At 43.2% G+C, this 24,666-nt stretch overlaps 1 protein-coding gene across 1 annotated transcript in view; it reads right to left on the bottom strand.

Annotated features, from left to right (window-relative positions):
• Nucleotides 1-6,559: 6,559 nt before the first annotated feature.
• Nucleotides 6,560-24,666, bottom strand: part of BCL3 (BCL3 transcription coactivator) — a 48,851-nt gene continuing 30,744 nt past the window's right edge. The window contains exons 4-8 of the mRNA XM_075191015.1: nucleotides 21,469-21,664; nucleotides 19,915-20,003; nucleotides 18,487-18,564; nucleotides 16,621-16,788; nucleotides 6,560-7,071 (exon numbers count right to left, since the gene is read on the bottom strand). Of these exons, the coding sequence (XP_075047116.1) occupies nucleotides 6,931-7,071; nucleotides 16,621-16,788; nucleotides 18,487-18,564; nucleotides 19,915-20,003; nucleotides 21,469-21,664 (672 nt within the window). The 3' untranslated portion in view covers nucleotides 6,560-6,930. The remainder of the gene's footprint in view (nucleotides 7,072-16,620; nucleotides 16,789-18,486; nucleotides 18,565-19,914; nucleotides 20,004-21,468; nucleotides 21,665-24,666) is intronic.

Here is a 24,666-nt window from a genome sequence, read left to right as displayed (position 1 = left end):
GGTAGGGCATGTCCTAGATCAACTTTAAATTCCAGTGTAAAAATAAAGCTATCAAGTATTTGTGTGCTACATGAAAAAGCAGCCAGTATTGTCTGCACGTGCAAAATAATAAACTAACTTGCACCCCTTGCATTGTAACATGGTTTGTCCAGGAACAAATTTACACCTTGTTTTTGCTTTGCTCTCCTTAATGACTCAGGCCCGCTGTGCATAACTTTGGGGCCTGTAATGTTAAAAACGGCCACTAGACGGCAAACAATGCACAGCAGATAGATGCTCTGTTATGTATTTTGGGCCAAATTGTTGACTCGTATAAGTTTGAGGTTTGTTTAACCTGGAAATATTGCATCATCATTATCGTGCTATTTTTGAAGGGTGTATGAACTTTGCCGGTAGGAAAGACAGAGAGGTCCCGATTCAAATCGGAAAGCAAATTGCACCCACGTTGCGTTTTAAAAGAACAGCACAGAACATGAGCGTAGTTACGATCGTATTCAAATTCACGCAGATCTTAAGATGCGTTATGGTTTAAATCTAGGTATAAGTAATCGCTGTCTAAACGGAACTTGCTGTTTGTTCAACAGACAGAACAGAGTGCAGTATACGTGTAACGCCCCCTGCGGGGAAAAGACAGGGACAGACGCACACAAAAGAATTTACCTTGTAAACGATGGTCACCTCCAGTCCGCTTCCACTTTCCCAGCTGCGATCCTATCCCAGCAGATCCGCAGCCGCAGTCACCTCCAATCACGTCCCTCTGAGATAGAGACAGAGATTACGGCCGTGCCTACCAGGTAAGGGCTGTCCGAGACTACGGCAAAGGACAAGGACACGGTCAGTCCAAGCTCCTTGCCGCCTCCTCACTTTGTTCTTGCCAAGACGCGGGGGACTACAGGCACTGAAGGCCAAGACTAATCCGAGGACTAATCCCGCCTCAAGTGCCTCACACACCTGCCGGTGAGGGCCTAACCGAAAGGAGGAATCGAGCGTGATACTCACCGGGACACTCCCACTTCCGATCCGGTTCTCCTGCACCTTCCCGACTCCTGCGGATGACAAGACACACAGCCTCCCTCTACGCTCTCCGTGAACTAAGATGGCACCCACAAACTGGACTAACTACAAACGGCGACCCGACCCTAACAACGTTCTAATGGTCGGCAACGCAACTACGTCAAACACTAGGACTAACTAAATGTGGTGCACTAACGGAACTACTAGTTACACGCTACGGGGAACACCAGCCGGTGTTCACAGCCTAAACCGGAGGGCGGTTCCTAACCCCCTCACCCAGGTCTTACCAAGAAGCTGCCTTCTTGCTATGGAGTCACACACAGGCCCTAAGTACGGGTTCTTTAAGCCCGGCTGAGGCTCAGTAAAACAGCACACTAACCCGCGGGCCGACTGCCGCACGGAACAGCCGATCGAACTGAACCGCCCGACTGCCTGTACTCGGGTATCTCACACGTGTCCCTTCGTCCGGAACCACAGGTCCACCTGCACGGAACCGGCCTTGAGGACCCTTGATCAGAACCACGGCCGCCCCTGGAACTGCCTCAAGGTGTGCTGCACTGCCACCAACTCACTCAGCCACCCCCCTTGGGTACCAGTGTGACCCCGGGGACCTAAGGGACAGGGACACTACATGTGTTCTCCCCTGACTATGTGTATGCTGGTACTTACACTTGTCCCCCACAGCACGGGTTAGCACAGGAAAACCACAGGAAACAAGAGCCTACCTTTAATGGGGGCCTGACGTCTTGCCCCTGGACACAGTTAGAAAGCACACCAAAATACTGTAATGTAAACTACACTCGCCACACAGACAGAATAAATACAGTCTACAGTACTTTGCCGCTACTTACCCGAACACACCGCTGCTAGCCAACCAGCAGGTTGCTACAGCACCACGGGAGCCTACGCTCGACCGTACCTCCTAACCACGTGTGCTCACCTCACACAGGACCGCGCCTACTCTCACGAGGCTCCCACGCCTCTACCACACACCGCCAGGGCCTTATGCCCTACACACCATGGGTCTCTGCCCAGCTACACACAGAGCCTTCTGCTCTGTTTCCTGGGCCTCAGCCCCCTCTCTACCTCAGGGCTCTGAGCCCACTCACTAGGGCCTTGTGCCCTACTACCTAGGGGTCCTAGCCCCTGCCTAAGGCCGGTGGCCTTCTTAACTAACTGAGGGCCTTGTGCCCTTAATAGCAGATGGGCTACCAGCCCCTAACCAGGCCCTCTGGCCTTCCTATGGCCTCTAGGCCCCTAACTACCTAAGGGCCTTGTGCCCTTGTACACCTGGGGCTCTGAGTCCCCCTCTCTAACTAACAGGGGCTTGTCCCCTTTATACAGATACTAATGGCCTACTGGCCCACTACCACGTTGGGGCCTAGTGCCCAGGTCCCTAATTTACAGTGCCAACGGGCCTTGTGCCCGGCTGTGCCCACGGGCCTAGTGCCCGAATTCAACGTTGAGTATACTTACCTGCTCTGCGCAGGATACTCAACTTGACACGCCGTCTTCTGTTTCTTTCTTCTCCGGGTCTTCCAGACCCTCCAGCCGGCGGCGCCTCTTCTCCGCTTCGGCGCTGTTGAAAGCTGCTTGGCGGGGGCGCTCTCAGCCCTGACAAGGGCTCCCCGCCGGCGATCTCCGCTCCGGCGGCTTGCTAGGAGTCTTCTGGCGGCAGGGTAGCTCACGGCCCTTACAAGGGCCCCCTGCCGCCGCTGGTCTTCTGGCTCGACGTCGTGGAGAGACGTCCTCTCTCTTCTCCGCCGACGGACTTCTGGCAAAATGGCGCCACCCGGCGACTTATATAGTCGCCGGCGTGACGTCATCCGCCGGCGCGAGCGCTGATTGGCTCGCGTCGGCGCCAATCTTTTGAATGGCCGGGCGCGAGCCGCGATTGGCTCGCGCATCCGGCCGCTGATTGGCCAGCGGGGAAAGATGAGCCCTGATTGGCTCATCCTTCCCCCGCGCACAGGACCTGCAAAAAAGAAGTTATACTCACCGCCGCTGGATCGATGGACGGGTGAGTACTTCTCCTCTTCTTTCTTGTAGCTGGGCACCATCGGGGACCTCTTCAGCCCCTCCAGGGGCACAGCGCTGCCGGATATCTTCGCCCTCTTCACGGGCACCGGCTCCAGCGTCTTCCGTCCCTCCACATACGCACAAGCGGATGTACAAAATAAGGTCACATCAGAACGTACAGAATAAAATGTATGTTCTAAAATAAATGAACAACTCTCAACAATCATTAAAAAAAAATATATAAATTTTTTATTTTACATTGAATGTGCCACATGGATAAATCTGTCAGCATACAGCTGTCATAGAGTATGCCCCAGACACAATGAGTTTTACAGGACGGGATAAGGACTTGGCATTAGGGCAAAATAAGCAGCTTGCATTTACTGTGTTCTAGTCTGCCGTGTCACTTGTGCAACAGCTGAAGGGAGAGACACACTGTCTAAGCCTGTGAGTTACTGTTGCTGTAATGTGGATGGGTGGTGGGTATTGATGTAATGTGGAGGGGCTGAGTGGTATTGCTGTAAGGAAGGGACTGAGTGTTATTGCTGTAATGGAAGAGGTGGGTGGTATTGCTCACAACTGATAGCAGATTTTTTCCCCCTTTGCTGTAATGTGGGAGCATTAGAGCCGACTGCTGTAGTGTGTGTGTGTGGGGGATATTGATGTAATGTGGGGAATTTCTGCAACGGTGGTGGTGGGGTGGGGGGGGGGGCATTGCTGATTGTTTTAATGTGGCACACGCCTCTCCATTGTCACAATTCTGGCGGAACGATCCAGAATCTCGGCACACAGAGTAGGAGGGGCCTATCGGAAAGGGGCAGGGTTTTGATGTGAAATATGTCTGTGCTACTTTTGTGTTCAATAAAAAAATGATGTAGCAGGACCTACGCTAAAACTGTTACTATGACATTTTACTGAGATTTCTATTTTGCTAGATTGTATGCTTTATTTTTAGAATATCTTTTCATGGTTTTAAAGTATCGCATGCATACACCTGTGCAGTCGGCACCGACAACAAGCATCTATTAGAACGATCTGGTTTCCACAGCCAGAGATAAACAATTTATACACTGGACAGCCGTAAAAAGTGGTGACATCACAAAGACACAGTTACAGTATTAAGGTCCTCATTCATTAGTTGACAGGTCATGACCTCCCAAGAACTCAACGCCCCATTGGTTCGTTCCTCTAATCATTGTTCCTTGAGGTGGGGGTCATCTTTCTGTGTGCGGCCAGGTGTCCTTCCTCAGGCTCCCACCCCTGGACCCGTATAAACTGGTTCTTTTATGACATCTCTGAAGTCATTTGGTGTATGAAAAGTAATATTTGTTATAAATAGCGTTCTCAATGTGCGAACACTTAATAAATAATACCGGAGACAAAACTTCCCAAATAAATTCTAATATATTACAGAAGAGAGTCGACTATACAAACGACAGGTGCAGAAATACAACATCTGCTGACACAGACCCAGATATCTTATGTACATACTCACCATTGAGTGACTAGCCCCCACGCCACCATTAAATCAATCCTCTACCCACATTACATTAACCCCTCCCCCCACACTTACCTTCTATTCTGCGTTTCAGAGGCACTCTTGTGTCTACCTCTTTCTGCAATCACACGTGGACGGCGTGCGTGTCAGGTGGTGCATGCCCCACATGTTACACATAGGTGTACACAGCACATTTCATTAGGGTGTACACTCTGGGAAAATCAGACACCTAGGTATCATATTATGCCACACAATAGTGCCCCCAATTCATACTATGCCACACAGCAATGCCCCAACTTTATATTATGCCACAGTAGTACATCCAATTCACATTATGCCCCACAGTAGTGCCCCAAGTTCCTAATATGCCCCACAGTAGTGCCCCAAGTTCCTAATATGCCCCACAGTAGTGCCCCAAGTTCCTAATATGCCCCACAGTAGTGCCCCAAGTTCCTAATATGCCCCACAGTAGTGCTCCAAGTTCCTATTATGCCCCACAGTAGTGCCCCAAGTTCCTATTATGCCCCACAGTAATGCCCCCAGTTCATATTATGCCCCACAGCAGTGCCCCTAATTCATATTAAACACACATACACACATTATCACTAAACACAAAAGCAGCTGTTTTCTTACATGAAAGTTGAATCACCTCTTGAGTCAGCACACAGACGCTGCAGACGGAGCTTCCGTTCCACATAATTTAAAGGGGGAGGGGCTGCTGCAGCCGGCGCCGCAGCTCCATTTTCTTGAAGTAACTGTGGCACGCACGTCACTGCACGTCAGGGGAGACCCACAGCCGCACAATCAGAAAAGAGAAAGCGGAACTAATAGTGGGCAGCCGGCCCCCTTGGATCCATGGGCACCGCCAGTAGTTCCGCCACTGCAACCAATCACATTCTAGCTATCATTTCCTAGAACGTGCTAGATAAACGATAGCTAGAATCTGATTGGTTGCTATGGGCAACACCTCCACTTTTCCTATTTTAGAAGTTCTAGTAAATCTACCCCTATGAGCATGAAAAACAAAATAAACCGCTCTGTGCAGACAGCTGTTTTGCACCTAGTTGGTGCACAACAGCCCACGGCAGAGTCGTTGTTTACTTTGTTAGGTGTTCAGACATTCTTTCAGCCCTTTGTATTCAGCTAATGTCAATATTAAGAATGAATGAATCAAATATTATAGTTATTAAGTCCCCATCTGATGATGTGGTCTGTTTGCAAATTACCCATTTCAGTAGTTTCTCCTCTATTGCCCATAAGACCCTTGATAGCTTGAGGGTGTGGCCTAGCAGCAAAGCAGATGTGACATCTTAGGGTGGGGCATAAACAGGGGCGTGGCCAAGTCTTTAAAATACCAAAATGAGGACTTAGAGCAGGCAAGACACTGGACTGAACTTGCTTATAGCTTACACAGGGGGATAGCCTAAAAATATGTTTAGAGTATATAGTTCCTGATGTTAACATTAAGCTAATCTAATTTAGAAGGATACAGTCCCCGTTATGATACTGTTTTCTATAGGACTAGTAATGAGCACCTTATTTAGTGATGGTCATCCTGTTACACCGTAACGGCCACATGGGCGGCCCTTTAACCGTCAAAAGGGCCACACATTACCCCAAATGTCAATAATAACTTTCAAACAATATATTTCATCAAAGAAAGAGAAACCCATCTGTAAAAGGATATCAGCAGCCGGTTTAAGCGTTACAAGCTATAACAGACAAATCAGACAATAAAATCAGGGAGGGGCTTGGGGCCGCCGGTGAAGACTCGGAGGACCCGCCTGTTGCCCGTCACTGGTCTACTAACTTCTGTTACTTTTGGCTAGTATTCCCAGTAACCTCACCAGGTTACACTCTTCATTCTGATCAACGCAGCTTGTTTTAATAAAAAAATATTTATTGTAAAAAAATATTAAATAACTTACAGGAATGCAAAGCCCGCAGCATAGAACAGGTCACCCGCCACCCGCCCCCCCACCTCCACCAAAACACGTGTGTTAAACGCAAAGGGAGCGGAAGACGGGATATACTGCAAATATCTCCTTTATCTTAACAACAAAGTTTATTTTCAATCATGGTCGGTGCTGTGGAGTCACATTGTGGTGCAGGAAAAGTTCATCTAGATACGTTCCTGAATGTTTCACGGTGCCAGATAAAGTGGACATAGGTTGCCAATGAGGTGTCCTGGAACGGTATAATGCTGTGTATGATAGAAAACGTCTCTGCCGGTGGTTTGTGTCTTTGCCACAACCCGTTGATCACTGGGAACTAGTTCTGTCTTTCCTCGGGGTGATCGAAGTGACACAAGCAATGGGCAGTCACAGGGCTTGCGCTGAGTAGAGTCCCTGAGTAGAGCCACAGTATTGAGTTTGAGGTAGGGAGAGCAATGAGCCCTCTTATTGAGAAGGACTTAAAGAATTGCGACCGGACGATCCTCCTTGTCGTGGTGGCGTACAGGAGCGGTCTTTATTTTCTCCCTTCACTCTCTCGTATTGAGCATGTGGAGAAGACGATTTCCCCCGGATTATATCGGCAATCTGACAAATAAAAGGAGGAACATTAAATGCAATGATCTGTATAGGTGCACAAAGCTGTCCACTTTACCCATTTTAAAAGACAAGGCAGTAAATCCTAGGAAATATACAGTTCATGTACAATGTAATGTACACAGCACCTTAGACTATATATGCAAAACAGACATTGGGTACAATAGGAAATAAATTCTTGCTCTGAAAACCTTACAGTGTAAATAGGTGGAGACATACATAGAGAGGTAGGTAAGTTTTCAACAACAGAAATCAGCGATACTAGGTAAAGGGACAAGTCGCTGACTAATTAAAACCATGGACTTTCACTTTAGATCTTTTACAGTTACTACTGCATGTTGTTCTGACCCGCAGAATGGTTTCCTGCATTAAGATCCTCATCACCCCAAGGTGAAGCCACCAACGTTGGAATGTTCTAACAATTCACTGCTGGAAGAATTCACAAAGACAATGCGACAATCGCATGAGGTCCTAGCCTGAAGGTGGTCACACTCCTTTAAATAATTTGATAGGAGCGCTTAAGGAAAGAACAGAGACCAGTCGTGTGACGACTAAAGTCAAAGAGTTTGCAAGGCCCCTCTGGTTTCCAGGGAACTTTCGAATGACGAAAAAAGACCTCAAGTAATTACTGCACACACGGTTCAAATCTCAATACATTTACCCATTCAACAAAGAGCAAGAGAGCAATCACTATTGGACCCTTTGTAGAATGCATCCTGATGGAGCGAGTAAAAGGCAAGGTGGAGAAGCGGTAGGGATGAGGGATAGTTACACAGTTATGTCACTGGCCGAGGGTGCTAGTTTAAGTGTAAAACCAAAAACCAAAACATATTTAATACTTAATGTCGAAGACAGATAAATTGGATATAGTCATTTCAATTAATATCTAACAACTTGATTGTCTTTGTCTTATGCGTATAGCACACTACGGCGTGGAGGAGGTTATTCAGCTACAACACGTGGCAAACACTTATGTTTTACATTTACACACGAACATGCACATTTGTACATAGTTCACATTAATAGTAGTTACAACACAGTTATTTATGTCAAGATGTAACAATGTTTATGGTTGATATTATAAGTTATATGCATGTAAGGGAATTCAGAGATTCAGGTTACAGGAAACATATCATGTTTGGTATCATTCTAATCCCCAATTTATCCGCAGTTCGGTTCATTTGCCGAAGGGATCACACATTGCATACTCTAGTTATCGATAATAGGGAAGAAATTATTAGAATGCTATTGTCTGTGTAATGTAAATAGACCAGTTTAAACTGGATTCTTGGTGGGAAAATCAGAGTGCATCCCCTAAAGAGCTGACCCCCACCTTTGGATATTTTCGTTTGAACTGGCCAATGACCTGCATTACACTGAACCTTCCTGAAGCTTGGACCAATAGAAGCAAGCCACACCATCTGTATTGTTTTACTGTATTCACTGACTGTATATAAGCAGGAGCTCTGGACCCAGTAGCCAGTCTACTTGACCACAGCTTTCAGACCTGAATGACTGTACACTAAATCCAGGGCGCCTGCTAAGTAACGGCTGTACTTATTTTATTCTTATTGTTATTCTGCTACTTTTGGCTATTAAATCACATTGTGCTTTGGAACCACATTACGGCAATCGACAATCGTTATTGGATAGCAACTAGATGTGCATAACAGTAAACATAATGACAATGGCCCGAAATCTTTAACCTGTCCATTGCTCTGGTAAACGTAAGTGTTAGTGTTTTATTGTTAGTAAAAAGTAATATAAGAGAGGGGGGTGTTGGATTCTTAATAGCTAGAATCTCACATACAAATCCCCTGTCACCCTTTGGTCCATTTCAAAGTGCTACAGAACAGTAAGGACTGAGAGTGTCTGTGGTATACAAAGATATGGCTCAGCCTCCGTGCATGACTTGGCGTCCGTGCTTCCTGTTTAGGGCTTTATCACCACAGCCCACCAGCCCCCGTCATCAAGCAACCACAACCTGAATGCACGGATGATTGACTTAGACCTGTTGACTGCTGATAAATAATACGCTCACTCTCTGGCAATACCTTTCAGCCAACCACCAGAGGGCGCAGTCTTCGGCTATATTACCAGAGAAGTCCGCACTTGAATACACACGCTTTGCACATGTTCAGCAACACGGATGTTTCCGTGTGGACAGTAAGGAAAGAAATTCCTGGAAGATCTTATCCTAATGCCTCGCAACCAATGCCAAACGCACCCCATGACATTCATCTAAAAACAACCATCCGTCATCAGATGGTTCTAACGTGTTATAAAATACTCTACTCCTTCTCCTGAAGTACGGGAACTCTACTATCGAAATTAAATATGCAGGAAGACCATGGGGATCCTCAGATCTGGGATACGGAGGAATATACGTGTCGCTATGCTGCTGGACCCCTATATCTGATGATGTGTCCCTTGGGCCTTCCAGGCAGGTATAGGCGATGAAACTAACCCTGATTTCCACCATGAAGCTGCTGTGGTTTCGTATTGTGGCCTTTCCAGTAACACAGCGGCAATTTCAACCATTAAAACCATTTGTTGTGTCAGGGGAATACAAAGCAACGGTGGTCAGAGAGACTTTTCAGTGGGCAATAATGTGGCCCACAGACGGTGAAATCTGGTTATCTATAAAATATAACGACATTAGAAGTCACGTGACCATATAAAGCCGCATTTTATACAGATAACAGAATTCTGAGGTGACTTCTACTATCCATATCACTTTACAGTAGCGAGTGCAATAAACACGTTTTCTTTAATGGCAACATTCATTATAATTTACAGTAGGGGGTGTTTTATTCCTTTTTAACACTGAAGTGATGACATCACAAGTTACAAGCAATGACATCAGGACTCGCCGTTTATACAACTATTATTTACAGGTGTTTATACACATAATTATTTGTGTATTATGACAGAGTATTACACAGGAATTGTCATTGTTAAACAGACCAGCGAGAGTGCTTGCAATGTTCCGAAACAAAATCGCACCGCACGTCTGTTTATCTAAGCAAAGACCTGATGTCACTGACCCAATGGTCAACAGAACTGTAACCTTAGCCCAAAAAAGACACAACAAGTCATTCCTAGTTGCATGTGAAATCTCTTACATGCAGACACACAGTTCACCAGTGTTGTTGTTGCACGTTAGTACAATTTACATAGGATAGTTAGCAATTTGAAGGGTTCAGTCACACTGGGATCTTTTTTTCATGTGTGACCTCCACTCAACGTACACAAGATACAAATCAGCAAGCGATTGAGTAATCGAGAAGAATTAAACACACCGCAACTTGCTCGTCTGAGGTAATCCTGAAAGTTAGGAGGGTGTTTTCTCTCACTGACAGTTGCAGATTACTTTAAAGCGCACTCTCGCAATGAGTGCTGTTGTGGTACGAGTGGGTGGGGACTGTTTGTTGACTAGACATGAAAGTCAGGCACGGGGCGAGCACGTTAAATGCCCCTTGCGTTTGGCAACACACAACTAAAAGTGAAACTACTATTGGTCCGATGGCTGTGTTGTGTATTGTGGTGAGCGGAGGGTTCATGGAAATGGTAAAAATTGGGATACAGTCACCCCGGATGTGTACATCTAACGAGGCAGCAAAGGGGGACTTTTTTTGGTGGTGGTATTGCAGAGAAATTTATTGCAAAAATAGTAAAAAAAAAAATTAATGCAAATGTATACTTTTAGTTCTTGGAAGATCTAATAATACTTTTTTTTTTTTTTTTTTTTTTATAGGTACACAATTATAAACAAATATTTTCAGTAGTTTGTGGATGGGATGAGAAAGGCGTCATTTAACTGGCCAACTCAGGTAGCAGAACAACTAGACACATCCACAAGTACCGGTCCCTGCGTTGTCTATAGGGGTGCAAGACTGACAATTACATATATCCTTATTTATTATGTCTGTGGATGCACTAATAGCGGAACATTTATTATAACAAATCTTAGATGTCTAACATTAACCATATAAAATGTTGAGTTGTTCATAATTGATTCCACGTGTATTAACATAATTATCATTTGTGATCATGTTTAATGTATCAAAACGGCAATAACTTCATGAATTATCTGATATAGGGCCCTTAGGCTGGTTACACACTACAGAAAATGTCTCCCCATGTACCAGCACCCCGATATAGTTAACGATTTTACTAACAACTGAAAGTCCCGTGTACACACTATACACGTTTTACAAGCTTTACCTTCAGATATGTGCTCTACATCTGTCATAACCATCAGCTGAAAAGATCGTGACACTGTAAACTCTATGGAGATCTGCCTACGCTGCTGGTGGCGAGTGCGTATACACTGCAGAATTGGAACGACATCGATCTATGGTTGACCAATATTTTTAGTCCATTTATAAGATCAAATCGAGAGATACAATGTGCTTTGGAATGATAATCGCTCATTGTGGCAGTGTACACACACTAATGCAATATCAGGCTGAACAGTCGTTTATTGTGTGATTGGCCCAATAATCTGGTGAAAAACCTGTAGTGTGTACCCTCTGGGATCAGTATACTTGCTTTTATTAGCATGTTCATTACTAGCACATGCATATGTGTATAGGAATGTAATCCTATACGTGCTAACAAGTGCACTTGTGGTTGGGAGCGTTTGCATTGTAGTGTAGTTCTCAGATGCTGCCTGCTGCAGTAGCTGGTACTGACCCCAAGGGATCATACTGGAGTCCAGATAGTGTCCTGCACGGACCCCCCCTCTCCCACCTAGAAGTGTAAGCTCTGTTTTACCACTGCATGTAAAATGTGATCTCGATCGACATGTGGTGTACCTGGACTTTAAAGCAACACTAGTCGGTATTGGACCCTTAGGGGCATATTCAATTGTTGGCGTTACACGGAAAAGTAACGTGGCGTGCGCACAATTACCGTCATTACGGTAATAATGCACGTAATTATCGTTCTTACAGTACTTTTAACAATGGATTTCAGCTCGTTTTCGAATTACCGTAACAACGGTAATATTTTTAATGCCGCGGGACACAATTGAATATGCCCCATTAGAGTATAGATTCAAATGACCAATCATAGACCTGAAACTCCATTTGTACAATATATTTGTGTGGAAACTGGGAGCCCAAGCCAGGGAATCCCGTTCCACTGCCCATGTGTAAACGGGCAAAGCATGGCCAATGCTTTTGCCCATGCATGACTGGCTGACCAACCGGCAAGACTTCTCTGACCGCTGCCAGCCAGTATCACCGGGAAGCCGAATATATAAGTAAATCGTGGCGGTACAAGAAAAGCGGTGATAGAAAATCTTGGTTGTCACCGTATAATGGTAGATAAAGCTCAAAGTACTTGGTCCTTGCCTGAAAGAAAAGGATGCAATTATGGTTGAACTATAGGGATCCGTTCACTCTTGGAGAACACAGAACATGTGAGTACTGTACCTTAATGTGAGTACTGTACCATAGCAATCAAAGTTGTGAAGTCCCTCATATCTTCTATCACTATCTACAGCGTCATGAAGCCAATTACTGCCCTTTGATGCCACGTGTCCACCCTTCTTGGGCCCAGGAGGTCTATACAACGACTACCGGGATTAAAAGCTCACCGTGGGATTCTCCTATTCCAGGTGAATATACATGTAATACGGGCTGTGAGCCAGGTTAATAGGGCTGTTTGTTGAACTTAAATAATTTATTTTAATTAAATGAAATTAAAGTGAAATCTACAGTAATTACTGCCTGAGCGCGGCGTCACCTCTCACGGTTTACAGCGTCTTACTGCACCTCCGTACGTGATTCGGGCTACTCTCCAGCCGGTGTAAATAGGAGTGGAAAGAACAAAAGTGCTGGGATTTAAAAAAACAAAACAAAACAACACAACAGCAGGGGCGGTCTGTGAGTACTTGTACCTACGACTACAAGTTTGCTGACAAAGAGAACAACATATTTAATGTAAAATATACAGCAGCGATTGTTTTAAGTGTTTTTGTTTCCCCATTCAGCAGAATATTGTTTGGTAACGAGCGAAGGTTGGACTGTGCTCCGTGACAAGTTGACGTGGCGAGAGGATGCCCTCCATTAGCCTCAATGTACCGGCGATTTCAATAACGTAACCTTTTGTACAGTGCAGGGGTCACGGAAGGTGTAAGGATGCAGGTGGGCGTGTGGCTGTATCCCAGGACCGACTACCAGTTATCTCTGGCTTTCTGAATGACTGCAGCTGATGTGCTTTCACAGTAACAAAGAATCTGTAAGTGGTAAGAAGAAGCACCCCAACCCACGGATCTTTCCAGCCTAATAAATAGTGTAACCCAGTCCAACCAGATTACCCACAGCCCAGCCCACATAAGCAAAACCACACATGTACTATTTCTAGAGGTGGGGGACTTTATTTCATGTTACTGTTGTCTGTAGATGTTCAGTAAAATATAAAACCACTGCTTGAAATCTGGAGACAAACACGGCTTATAGAGGCAAAACTTGCACTAAACCCACGAGACATGCTCTCATTGGCTAACATGCAACAAGTAAAGCGGATTGCTGATTGGTTGCTGTGGTTCAGGGCAAATCTTGCAGCTAAGTGCAAGGTGAGTTAATGATCCCTTCTGTGGACCCAAATCCTTTGGTCTCCCTGTTCATTTGCAAACAGATGTGGATTGGTGTATGGATAGACTCCTCCACTGGTTCCCCAAATTGTCTGTCTTGTTCTATAATTCATGTATAATAGTAGGTGGTGTATTTAAAGGAGTGTGTATCTTATTTACACAACTAACACACCAACATATCACACTGTACCGAACAATGGAGTATGGTGACTGAGTATGCAGCCAAACAATACACTCTTAACCACACTACGGGAGACCCTGGAGGAAGAGGCCAAGGGACAAGTTTTGGGGGCTTGACAATGTGATCTGCTGCAATCCCTCTTAACTTCACTCTAAACTTAAGAAATTCTTCACTTATGCAGTGGATTTTGCTTCTTATCTCCCTTTTCTGGGCATGCACAGAGTGGATTTGCTTAAGATAAGCAAAAAACGGCTGATAAGATCACTAAAGAATCAGGCCCTATATGTCTAGGAAACAAGTGCACTTAAAGAGAGAAGTTTGTGCTCAAACAGAAACTATTGCAGAAGAGTACAGTGTAATGGACAATTGTGTTAAGTGGCTGCAGAGAGGATTACAATTAAACGACAATCTGTTGTGATGATTTGCACTATGCCACAAAGCAGGGGATTTTGTTTTTCTCTGTAATTGTGCGTTAAATGCCAAGGGGGGGGGGAAATAAAATAGTTCCCTTTTAAATCATTTTATAGATTTCAGATGTTTATTGTATAAAAGGGAACAGTGTCTCTTTCACTGCGTGTTCAGGAATCACTAAAATAGTTATTTAAAAGGAACTAAGAGGTTTGTTTATTTTAATGCCATACTCCTACAAAGTGGTGGCACAGCAGGAGCATTGTAGTTTAGAGAAAAAAAATCCCTTGATGCTAATGAGAGAGACACAATACAAAAGGACGGGACTGTAGCTGCTGCAAACAATTCAATGATTAACAAATGCAAAAAAATATAACTAAATAGAAACACACATACAAGTTATAAAAATACAATTTAGATTAAAATCAAAATACAAACATCTGCTGTTTTGCCCTTTAGAAACAGATAGGAATCTTATTCTAACAGTCCAAATACAATTGTCAACTAAGTAATGAGAATAGACGGCCATGGAGCTAATGACTTATCAGCTGGCGGGGTCAATATGCTATCGGCCAATCAGAAGCTGCTAGATTGTAAGCTTGCGATCAGGGTTCTCTTACCTCTCTGTCTGTCTGTATTACCCAGTATTGTCTTACTAATGTTTGTTCCAAATTGTAAAGTGCTACGGAATTTGCTGGCGCTATATAAATAAATGTTGATGATGATGATGATGAATACGCTATCGGCCAATCAGAAGCTGCTAGATAGTGCTGCCGATAAGCATTATGATCACTGTGGATCGTTGCACCCTCAAGACACCTCCTAAAATACATATGAACAGGAGTATTCATCCGAGTCTACTTGTGTCGCAACTACATGAACTCGGTCCTCAGCCTACGCTTGCTCGCCCAAGCTCCACCTCTGTAGGCGTAGGGAGCCACACCACAAAGATACGCAAACATGTATATATTATATGTATATATCATTTTGCACAGTACAGAAATGTGTATCTTACACAAAAATACGAGACAACTCGATAAAATGTTAATAAACAGCATATACAAATTAGATAAATGTTAATAAACAATATATATAGTGCACAATGAATACTCTACTATATGTAACAATAATTTAGATAATGTTAACCGTAGGCTTATCAATAATCGTTATTTACTATAGGATAAAAATCACATTCGTAGTGTCAGCAGAATAGACCATAACAAGCAGGAATAATGAATGTAATTATATCTGTACCAGCATGCCTATACAAACATAAATCTTTTCTATTAGCAGGTGTATTAGGGCAGAGGCGCAGTCCGCAGATTTAACCCACGCCAACGACAATATCTATAGTCATCATGTGGAAACAACGTACTTAAATAAAAAATGTTTGCAACTTAAACTAAATTGGTCCTTATGGCGCCTTACTTCAAGGAGTTATATGAAATATGAATGAGGATCAAATGAGCAGTAAATGGTGAACACACTATTTTAGTTAGTAACGAGGAATAGATAACTGTGAAATTACATGATCACGGGAGTGATACGTATGTTCGACATTTTTATGGTCGACACCATAATATAGACAGGGTAGGAAAGTAGACAATAATGACATCAACAGTATTGTTAGGGCGACAATGCAAATGTAGACAGTATTATTACGCTGACATTTATATTCCATATCCATATTATGCCCCTAACAATATTATACTGTCTACGTTTCAATTGCCGACCTAATAATACTGTCTACGTTTCAAATGTCGACCTAATAAGACTGTCTACATTTCAAATGTCGACCTAATAATAATGTCTGTATTCGAATTGTCAACCTAATAATACTGTCTACGTTTCAAATGTCGACCTAATAATACTGTCTACATTTCAAATGTCGACCTAATAATAATGTCTACATTTCAAATGTCGACCTAATAATAATGTCTACATTTCAAATGTCGACCTAATAATAATGTCTGTATTCGAATTGTCGACCTAATAATACTGTCTACGTTTCAAATGTCGACCTAATAATAATGTCTGTATTCGAATTGTCGACCTAATAATACTGTCTACATTTCAAATGTCAACCTAATAATAATGCCTACATTTGAATTGTTGAAGTAACAATACTGTAGATATTTGAATTGTGGATGTAATGTTGTCGTGTTTCTGAACCAAACGCATGCCATAATCACAGTGACGCACTGATGCAATGATCAGACAGGCGGACCACGCGGACCAAACTCAATAGTAGCAGAAACAAATGTATCTGCAGACCCTTATGAGCAGGCACCATTACACATATAAGAGCTTTTCAGCATCATGTCAGTTTTGTCCTGCGCTATCTCACCTTTTTGTCCTTTGCCACCATCATGGCTGTGTCGTTGTGACAGTTTTTTATGCTCCCATCCGCTCCGCTCCTCATTAGTAAACGTGTTATCTCCATCAGGCCCCGTCCACTCGCCACGTGTAATGCTGTGTTGCCGGCATAAGTCAGTGCATTGACTTTAGCGCCATGCTGTGGGAAACAGACGGAACATCAGTGAGCAGCACATGGCCATTACAATTACGCGGGGCGATTTGAACATCTGCAAGCGTAAATTGTGATGTGTATTTTTATGCACATTGAGGATATAGGAAGCATTAGGGAAACTGGGCATGCTTCTTGGTGTTGCCCTGATCCACAGGAATTAAATGCCCCTTAAATTAACCCGTTGTATCTGCACTACCCAACAACCACCACTAGGTGTGATAGAGGACTCCATAGCAAGCATGACAACTAGGTACGATACCGCTAGGGTTAAGGACGTTACACATAGTGGGAGGGCGTTCTACTGCCGTTGTGGGACAGGTGCTGGAAGGCTAGGGAGGTACATAGAAAACACTGGGGAAAACATGAACTAAATTATTTGCCTGCAACAATTAAGGTGACACTTAACAGAGAATTCTGTCACAATAAGCTGGGTCTTTAGAGTATACTTTTATTGCCAGCTATTTTGCAGAATAACTTATAAAAAGAATAGAATGGTTACACCATATTAGTGGGCATGAGGATTTGTAAGACCAAAGGTAACATACTAGAAAGATTAAGAGAGTCCTTAGTTGGTGGAGAGTGTGGTTTTTACGAAGGCTGCTCATCGGCCTTTCGTTTCCAGAAATACCTATAAAAGGAACCTTACCACACTTCTGCAGTGTACAAAACCTGGAGAATTGCTGGTTACTGGCTATGTATTTATCATTATGAAAGTTGCATTTGAGTTTCTGTTATTAAAATGACTGAGTTTTTGTGTGTGCGTGTGTGTGTGTGTGTGTGTGGTGGGGGGGGGGGGGGGGGTGGGGTCAGTGTTTTCAGTCTTCTTTAGTTGAATTACTGGAGGAAGTGGTGTTGGGTGTCACACTATGGGCCTGTGGAAACATAGTTGTTATTTAAAGCAGCACTCCCAGGTACAGCAGTGTGAAAAATTACACCATACTCATGGCACCGTTTACCGGAACCCTGGAAAAATGGCTGAAAATCAGATCGCTGTTATGTTGTAGGGGAGCGGTAGCCACTCTCTTGTGCACAGATCTTTTTCCTGCTAGATGAATTAGGCCACTGAATTTAATTGTTATATTCTACAGGCAGGGCAGTCTGGGAGGTCTGCTATCTAGAGGAAACACTAGGGGGAAATATAGCCTCATTTATGTATAACAGTATCTGTCCTCTTGTTAGGCTGCCATTTTCTTGTAGTCTAGCTAGTGAATAGTCATAAGACTGCCGATATAAATATAAGTACACAAAGGAGATATGAGAGAGATGTAGGAACACATGGACATGTGGGAGAGGTGGAGGGACACAGGAGATTAGAGTTATATGATCTTCAGCCAACAGGACAGCCCACAGCAGCTAAATTAATAATGCATTTGATGTTATTATAAGAAGTTCAAAGACTGAGAAGACGAAGCACAGTATAATGGCTGGCAAGGGTGTTAATAACTGTACACAGCAATTAGGAATGCAATCCAGCTATTCTCTTGATGTATTTTCAATATTTCCAAAACTACATTGGGGAGGAGGGGGGGGGGGGGCATACTTTTTAATGGGGGGGAAAGAAATATTAAAGACATAACATGATGTCTACCCTGTCCTAGGCATGCAAGTAGGTGGCCTGTAAGTATTGCACAACTTCGGCTGACTGGTTACCGATAACTTGAGGTTAACCCAGGCAACACTCACCTGAAGCAGAAGCGCCACCAACTCCTCTGAGCCGCTATCTACTGCGTGGAATAAGGGACTCTGCCCACTCTTTATATCCTGTAATAAAGCAATAAAGACTATAATTAGACAAGGAGCTAGAACACTGTACTTCCTTCTTAAAACTCCATGACCTCTGAAGCCTGTGTTCCATGAACATGAAAACTCGCACACTTCAGACACATTGGGCCCGAGTCATTAAGAAGAGCAAAGCAAAAAAAATTAGTAACTTTGTACCTGGGCAAAACAAAACAAAAAAAACCATTAAACTAGGAGCAATTTTGAAGACAAGGTGATATAAGAAATAGTTTAACCACCTGTCTACATCCAAAACCACTGGTCTGCTTTGTACATGTTGGGCCCGAATCATTAAGGAAAGCATAAAAAAATGAATAACTTTGCACCTTGGCAAAGCCATGTAGCATTGGAGGGAGAGGTAAATTTAAAATATATGGACAGATTCATAGTTAGGGTAGGACATGTCCTAGATGAACTTTTAATTTCAGTGCAAGAATAAAGCTATCAAGTATTTGTGTGCTAGATGAACAAACAGCCAGTATGTATCTAAAGTGCAAAATAATAAACTAATTTGTCCCGGAGAACATTTACTTATTTTTTTGCCTTTCTTTCCTTAATGACTCAGGCCCATTGACCACAATACCCATTAATTTTGGTTGGCGGTAGTGAATATAGGCGTGGCTATAGCACACCTTCCAACTGTCCTGATTTTGGTGGTACGTCCAAATTCTTAGGATTCCAAGGGGGTGGGGCTTAACCAAAGTTGGGTGGAGTTTATACACATTTGTGGAGGGAATGTGACAGGGTTTATTTTGCCCTGATTTCGCGATTCTAAATGTTGGGTTGTACGCCACAGGGTTCAGGCTGGACTATCGAGGAGATTCTGTACCGTGCAAAATATCTTTATCATCCGGCGAATATTTATGCTACTAACACCAGTGCCAGCCTAAATTAGTTGCCAAGCACACAAATCAAAATGGTTAAGTCGTAAACAACACCGTGGTTCCCCAGCTGTTGTGGAACTACAAGTACCAACATGACAATGCTTATTTCATGCGACTGGTAAGTATGGGTTAATCCCAGAAGGAATGCCAACTGTTAATATGATTAAGAAATGGCAGCTGCTTGAATGGAGGGAAATGAATCTGTGTTAAAACAGACAGTACAGGAGATTGATGGGGATAACAAGGCTGAGTGCCTGCAGCAATACGCTCCCTTACTGATCAGTAGCTAAGGGATAGGAGCAAAATATATCATGCATTCATAAGAGGAAAACCATGCCAAGAATGTTTTCTTTTTTGGCAGGTTTTGGAAACACACATGAAAAAAACAAAAACAAAAAACAAACAAACACACACTTTGGGGTTCAGTACCCCTTTAAGGGCATCATACCACGGCATTAACGTCAGCTCCATGCTCCAGCAAACACAGAGTGATATCCCTGCGTCCTGTGCTGATTGCCACATGCAGAGCAGTCATACCTGAAGGAACAAATAAAATGGGGAAGCTGAGTGACACAATACAAACATACTGATGCATTAAACACACTATAGGAGACACAATGTTAAACACATTGTGGATGCACCAGGTGGTTTATCGTTGGTTTACAATCTATTACAGTCACACATGAACATTCACTTATATGAACATCTGTATATTGCAAAGACAATTAATCATATTGGCCATGCAGCCGAGGCTCCAATGTTTTTAATAAAAGGTCAAGTTTAGGGGAGGTAAGTGGCTGCATACTTCAGTGATGTCATAGAAAGTAAATGGGTGTGGACTTTCCTTGTGTCATCCCCATAATGGGCACTGTGGGCGAAGTATGGGGAAGACGAAGTGTCATGTGACTTACGACTGCCAATCACAGCATGGAAAAGTAGTGACTAATGAAAGGTAGTGCCTGATTGGTTGCTATTAGACTGAAACGTAGCGCCTGACTGGTTGCTATGGGTTACAGCATTTTTTTTTGCTGTTCCTACCATAGTATTGTATACATGCCAACTTTTGAGATCCAGGAGGGGAGATCTCGCTGGTGCTTTTTGGTGGCGTGGCCAAGCAGGACATTTCACTTGACCCCGCCCCCTAAGGTGTCACAGTTAGTTTGGCCAATCATAGAGGGGGCGGGGCTGCGATGACGGGTGCACCACGTCACTAAGACCCTCCCCCGCCGGTCAACTAACCATACGGACCAGGAACCGGGAGGTTTGCCTGCACTCCCGGGAGTCTGGGAAGACTCCCAGAAATTAGGGAGTCTCCAGACATTCCGGGAGAGTAGTCAACTACGTAGTATTGGTATCAATAAGGTTGCTAATGAGCCCTGTAGGTGCATCTAAAAGTAACATACAAATTTGACTTAGGGAACCCCTATCTTTGTGCAACACCAAAATTGTGCTTGTTTCTCAACTACAAATGAAGCAAAACTAGGCTTGTACAGGAACTCATGCACAGTAAACAATTATGTGTTCGTTATATGACGACAATTATGTGTTTGTTATATAACAACTGTATGAAAGTTGGGCGATTAACCAAATACATATATCTTTTTTTTCCTCAAAAATAATACATAACTGCAGCTCTCATCGTGCATTGTAAAACAAGAGTATTATTATGTTAATGGACATAGGCTGACTCTAATAAAGCCATACAATCATGCTACAATTTTTTTCAATATAATTTGGCCACCAGGTGGCGCTGTTCGATGTACATTTCATACCTTAGCAGATCAGTGTGATCTGCACTCATAATAATATAAAGTTATCTGTGTAGGCTGAAAGCCAAATGCCCATATGTTAAAAGTATTATTCATCAACAATGAAAATATAAACCCCTAATTTAAAATCAATATTTTAAACAGTTTTTACAACAACACATTTTAGGCACAGTCATTCAGCAACAATGGTTACAATCAAAAGGTAGCTTGTTATATTAAGTATAATCTGACACCTTGGTAGTTGGTGGCCTCCAGGCTCCTGGTCCCAGCTCTCATCAGCACGTCCAGGCTCCTGATACTTCCGTATTCACACGCCAGATGAACACAAGTCTGTCCATTCCGATCTGGAATCTGGGGCGAGGATCCGTGTTCCAGCAGCAGAGCCACTAGGTCCGGCTGATCAGTGATCACAGCAAGGTGAAGTGGAGTCTGTGGCAGGGTGAGAAAGGAGAGAATTAAACAGTGAGGGCTGGAAATCATGTCAGGAAACAGTTAATAAGTGATACACAGATCGACAGATGGAACGATGGGGCAATCGTAAGAACAGTGACAGAACAGAATTCTAAAGCACTCATAGTTTACAATATTTCAGTACAATTTCCAGGAAAATACATCAGATTCATCGATTCATGACATGTGCAGTATAGTGTATGCTGATATAGCAGTGGCGGGTCTAGACCTTTATGAGGGGGGGGGGGGGGGTTTAACAGAGCCCCTCCTTCCAACCATATCTCTGTTGTAATAAAAATAAATAAATCATCAGAACCCAGATCATAATACAGAATACGGGGGGGTATCACAAATCTCTACTAGGGTAAAAATAGAACCCCAGGTCTGTTGTGGGGGCGATCCAATTAATTTGCTTACCCCCCTTGTGGTCCCTCCCTCTCTCTGTACAGGCCATGTGAGCGTATCCTACTCTTATAGCCATTCACCAATCAGAGTATGGAGACCACCCACTACTCTGATTCCCGCCATACTAGTAACGGTGCGGCCTCACACCCATTGGCTGCCCCTGGGAGGCGGAGCAGTAGGGAGAGGATGCCGGTCCTTTTCTCCGATTGTGTTTAAAACACAATTATGACCCTGCGGATCAACCCTTGAGATATAGAGAACTCAATAGCACAATGTGAACAAGTCTTCTGTGCGTTCCAGTTGTCCCATGACCGTCTCAATTCTTTTGCCCTTGAAAGACTAAAGGATATATTTACCTATGTGTAAAATGTTTTGTTAACACATAGATGAAACAGACTAAATAGAGGGTTATATTTAAAAATGTTAACCCTATCTTTCACAGATAGTTAGATAACCTCCTTAGTAGGGTGTATCTAGCCGATTTTACTGCCTTCTTTCTTCAAGGGGAGAGTATTGCCTGCAGACACACTAAGGGGTATATTTACTAAACTGCGGGTTTGGAAAAGTGAAGATGTTGCCTATAGCAACCAATCAGATTCTAGCTGTCATTTTGTAGAATGCACTAAATAAATGACAGCTAGAATCTTATTGGTTGCTATAGGCAACGTCTCCACTTTTCCAAACCCGCAGTTTAGTAAATATACCCCTAAGTCAGAGGTGCTTAAACTCTGTCATCAAGAATTACCAACAGTTCATATCTCCAGGATTTCTTTAATCATGCACAGGTGAATTCATCTATTTTTCTGGGTCAGTAATTATCTCTATCATAGAAGAGATAGTCGCACTGGTGAAAATCAAGGACCGGAACCTCTTGAATTATTCTCTAGTATATAAATTCCATCAGATAAATTGAATTTTCTATCGGTTTCTTTTGTTAGGTGGAGGTGCAACCAGCCAGCTAGGATTAACATCTATTGATAACAGAAGAAAGAGAAAAGCTGGCTCTCAATCGGGGCACAATACAGTCCCCTACAGATCTGTTTAGTCATTGTGTGCTCTAAACTAAAAGTGATCACATTAAAATATAAAACTTTTATTACTGTACTCAATAAAATAACAATAAAAATCAGCGAAAAGTAGAAGTGATGAGTGAAATAAACTAGTGTTGTAAAACTGCTGGACGTGACTCTCGATCTCTTTATTTAAACATCAGATGATTATATGAGAAATATTTATTGTTTATTCAGTTTTGCCAAACAGTGAGTAATCACCCTCCTGTTAGAAGGATGTTTTACTGGATTAGTTGGTTTGGAAAAAAAAACAAGTTGTTTGAATGGAGATACTAGATAAACATTCTGCTAAATTATTAAGGATATCATCATCATCATTATTTATTTATATAGCGCCACTAATTCCGCACCGTTGTACAGAGAACTTACTCACCTCAGTCCCTGCCCCATTGGAGCTTACAGTCTACACTCCCTAACACGCACGCACACACACGCTAAGAATTTTGATAGCAGCCAATTAACTTACCAGTAGGTTTTTGGAGTGTGGGAGGAAACCGGAGCACCCGGAGGAAACACACGCAAACACAGGGAGAACATACAAACTCCACACAGATAAGGCCATGGTTGGGATTTGAACTTATGACCCCAGTGATGTGAGGTAGAAGTGCTAACCACTAGGCCACTGTGGGGTCTATGCAGCAATTTGATGCGGTACAACTAAATACGCATCGCTGCACATTGCATTGATTCATATTTATGTACTGCTAAGATGCATCATGCTGGGGCTACTGCTGTGCGCATCCTTGTATCGTATTCTGTGAAGCCAGAGAGGCTTCTGCAGAATCCCATAGGAAATGACAGGTAACAACATCCTGAGATGGCGCTACCTGTCCGTGCAATGCAAAGCTTGGCAAAGCTTGATGCATCGCAGAACATCGCAGTCCCCATATGAATCTATGGGGACTGCGATGCTGCGCGGTACTAGCCTAAAAGAAATCTGCGAAATCTCCTACAATAGGCAGTTAAGGCATAGCAAATATACTTAAAAGATGTGGAAACAACCGTTTGATGCATAGACCCCATAGTGTGAATTCCCAAGGATTATACTATATTTGAGTTCTATCCACAAATCCAGAGATTAAGAAAGCAGTGAATGGTATACTGCTAGTCAATCTGGTGCATCAATTTTTAATATAATGCAGTTCTTCCAGCTAGTACTAAAACATTCACATCGGCTAATTTGCCAGTTTCTAGCTATAATAATGGTGACGGGGGGGGGGGGGGAGTGAAGGGGGGGGGGTGAACTGCCCATTGTCGATCACAATATCCAACTTGAAGTTGGACAATAGAACCATCTAAAATTAAATTATACTGGGGAACAGTCACAAACAGCAAACACAGACACGCGTTTCGCTGTATGAGCTTTCTCAAAGCAAAACATAATATAATTTCATTTTAGATGGTTCCATTGTCCAAGTTAGATTTTTGATACAATCCATTGTTAAAATCTGTTATTGACTTTGACATCAACACATCAAGTAATAAACAATTCCACACCCCAAAAAT

This window comes from Mixophyes fleayi, chromosome 11, assembly GCF_038048845.1.
Source record: "Mixophyes fleayi isolate aMixFle1 chromosome 11, aMixFle1.hap1, whole genome shotgun sequence".
Classification (NCBI taxonomy): domain Eukaryota; kingdom Metazoa; phylum Chordata; class Amphibia; order Anura; family Limnodynastidae; genus Mixophyes; species Mixophyes fleayi.
The sequence above is the reverse complement of the archived record's forward strand: the minus strand, read 5'-3'. Positions and strand labels throughout refer to the sequence as shown.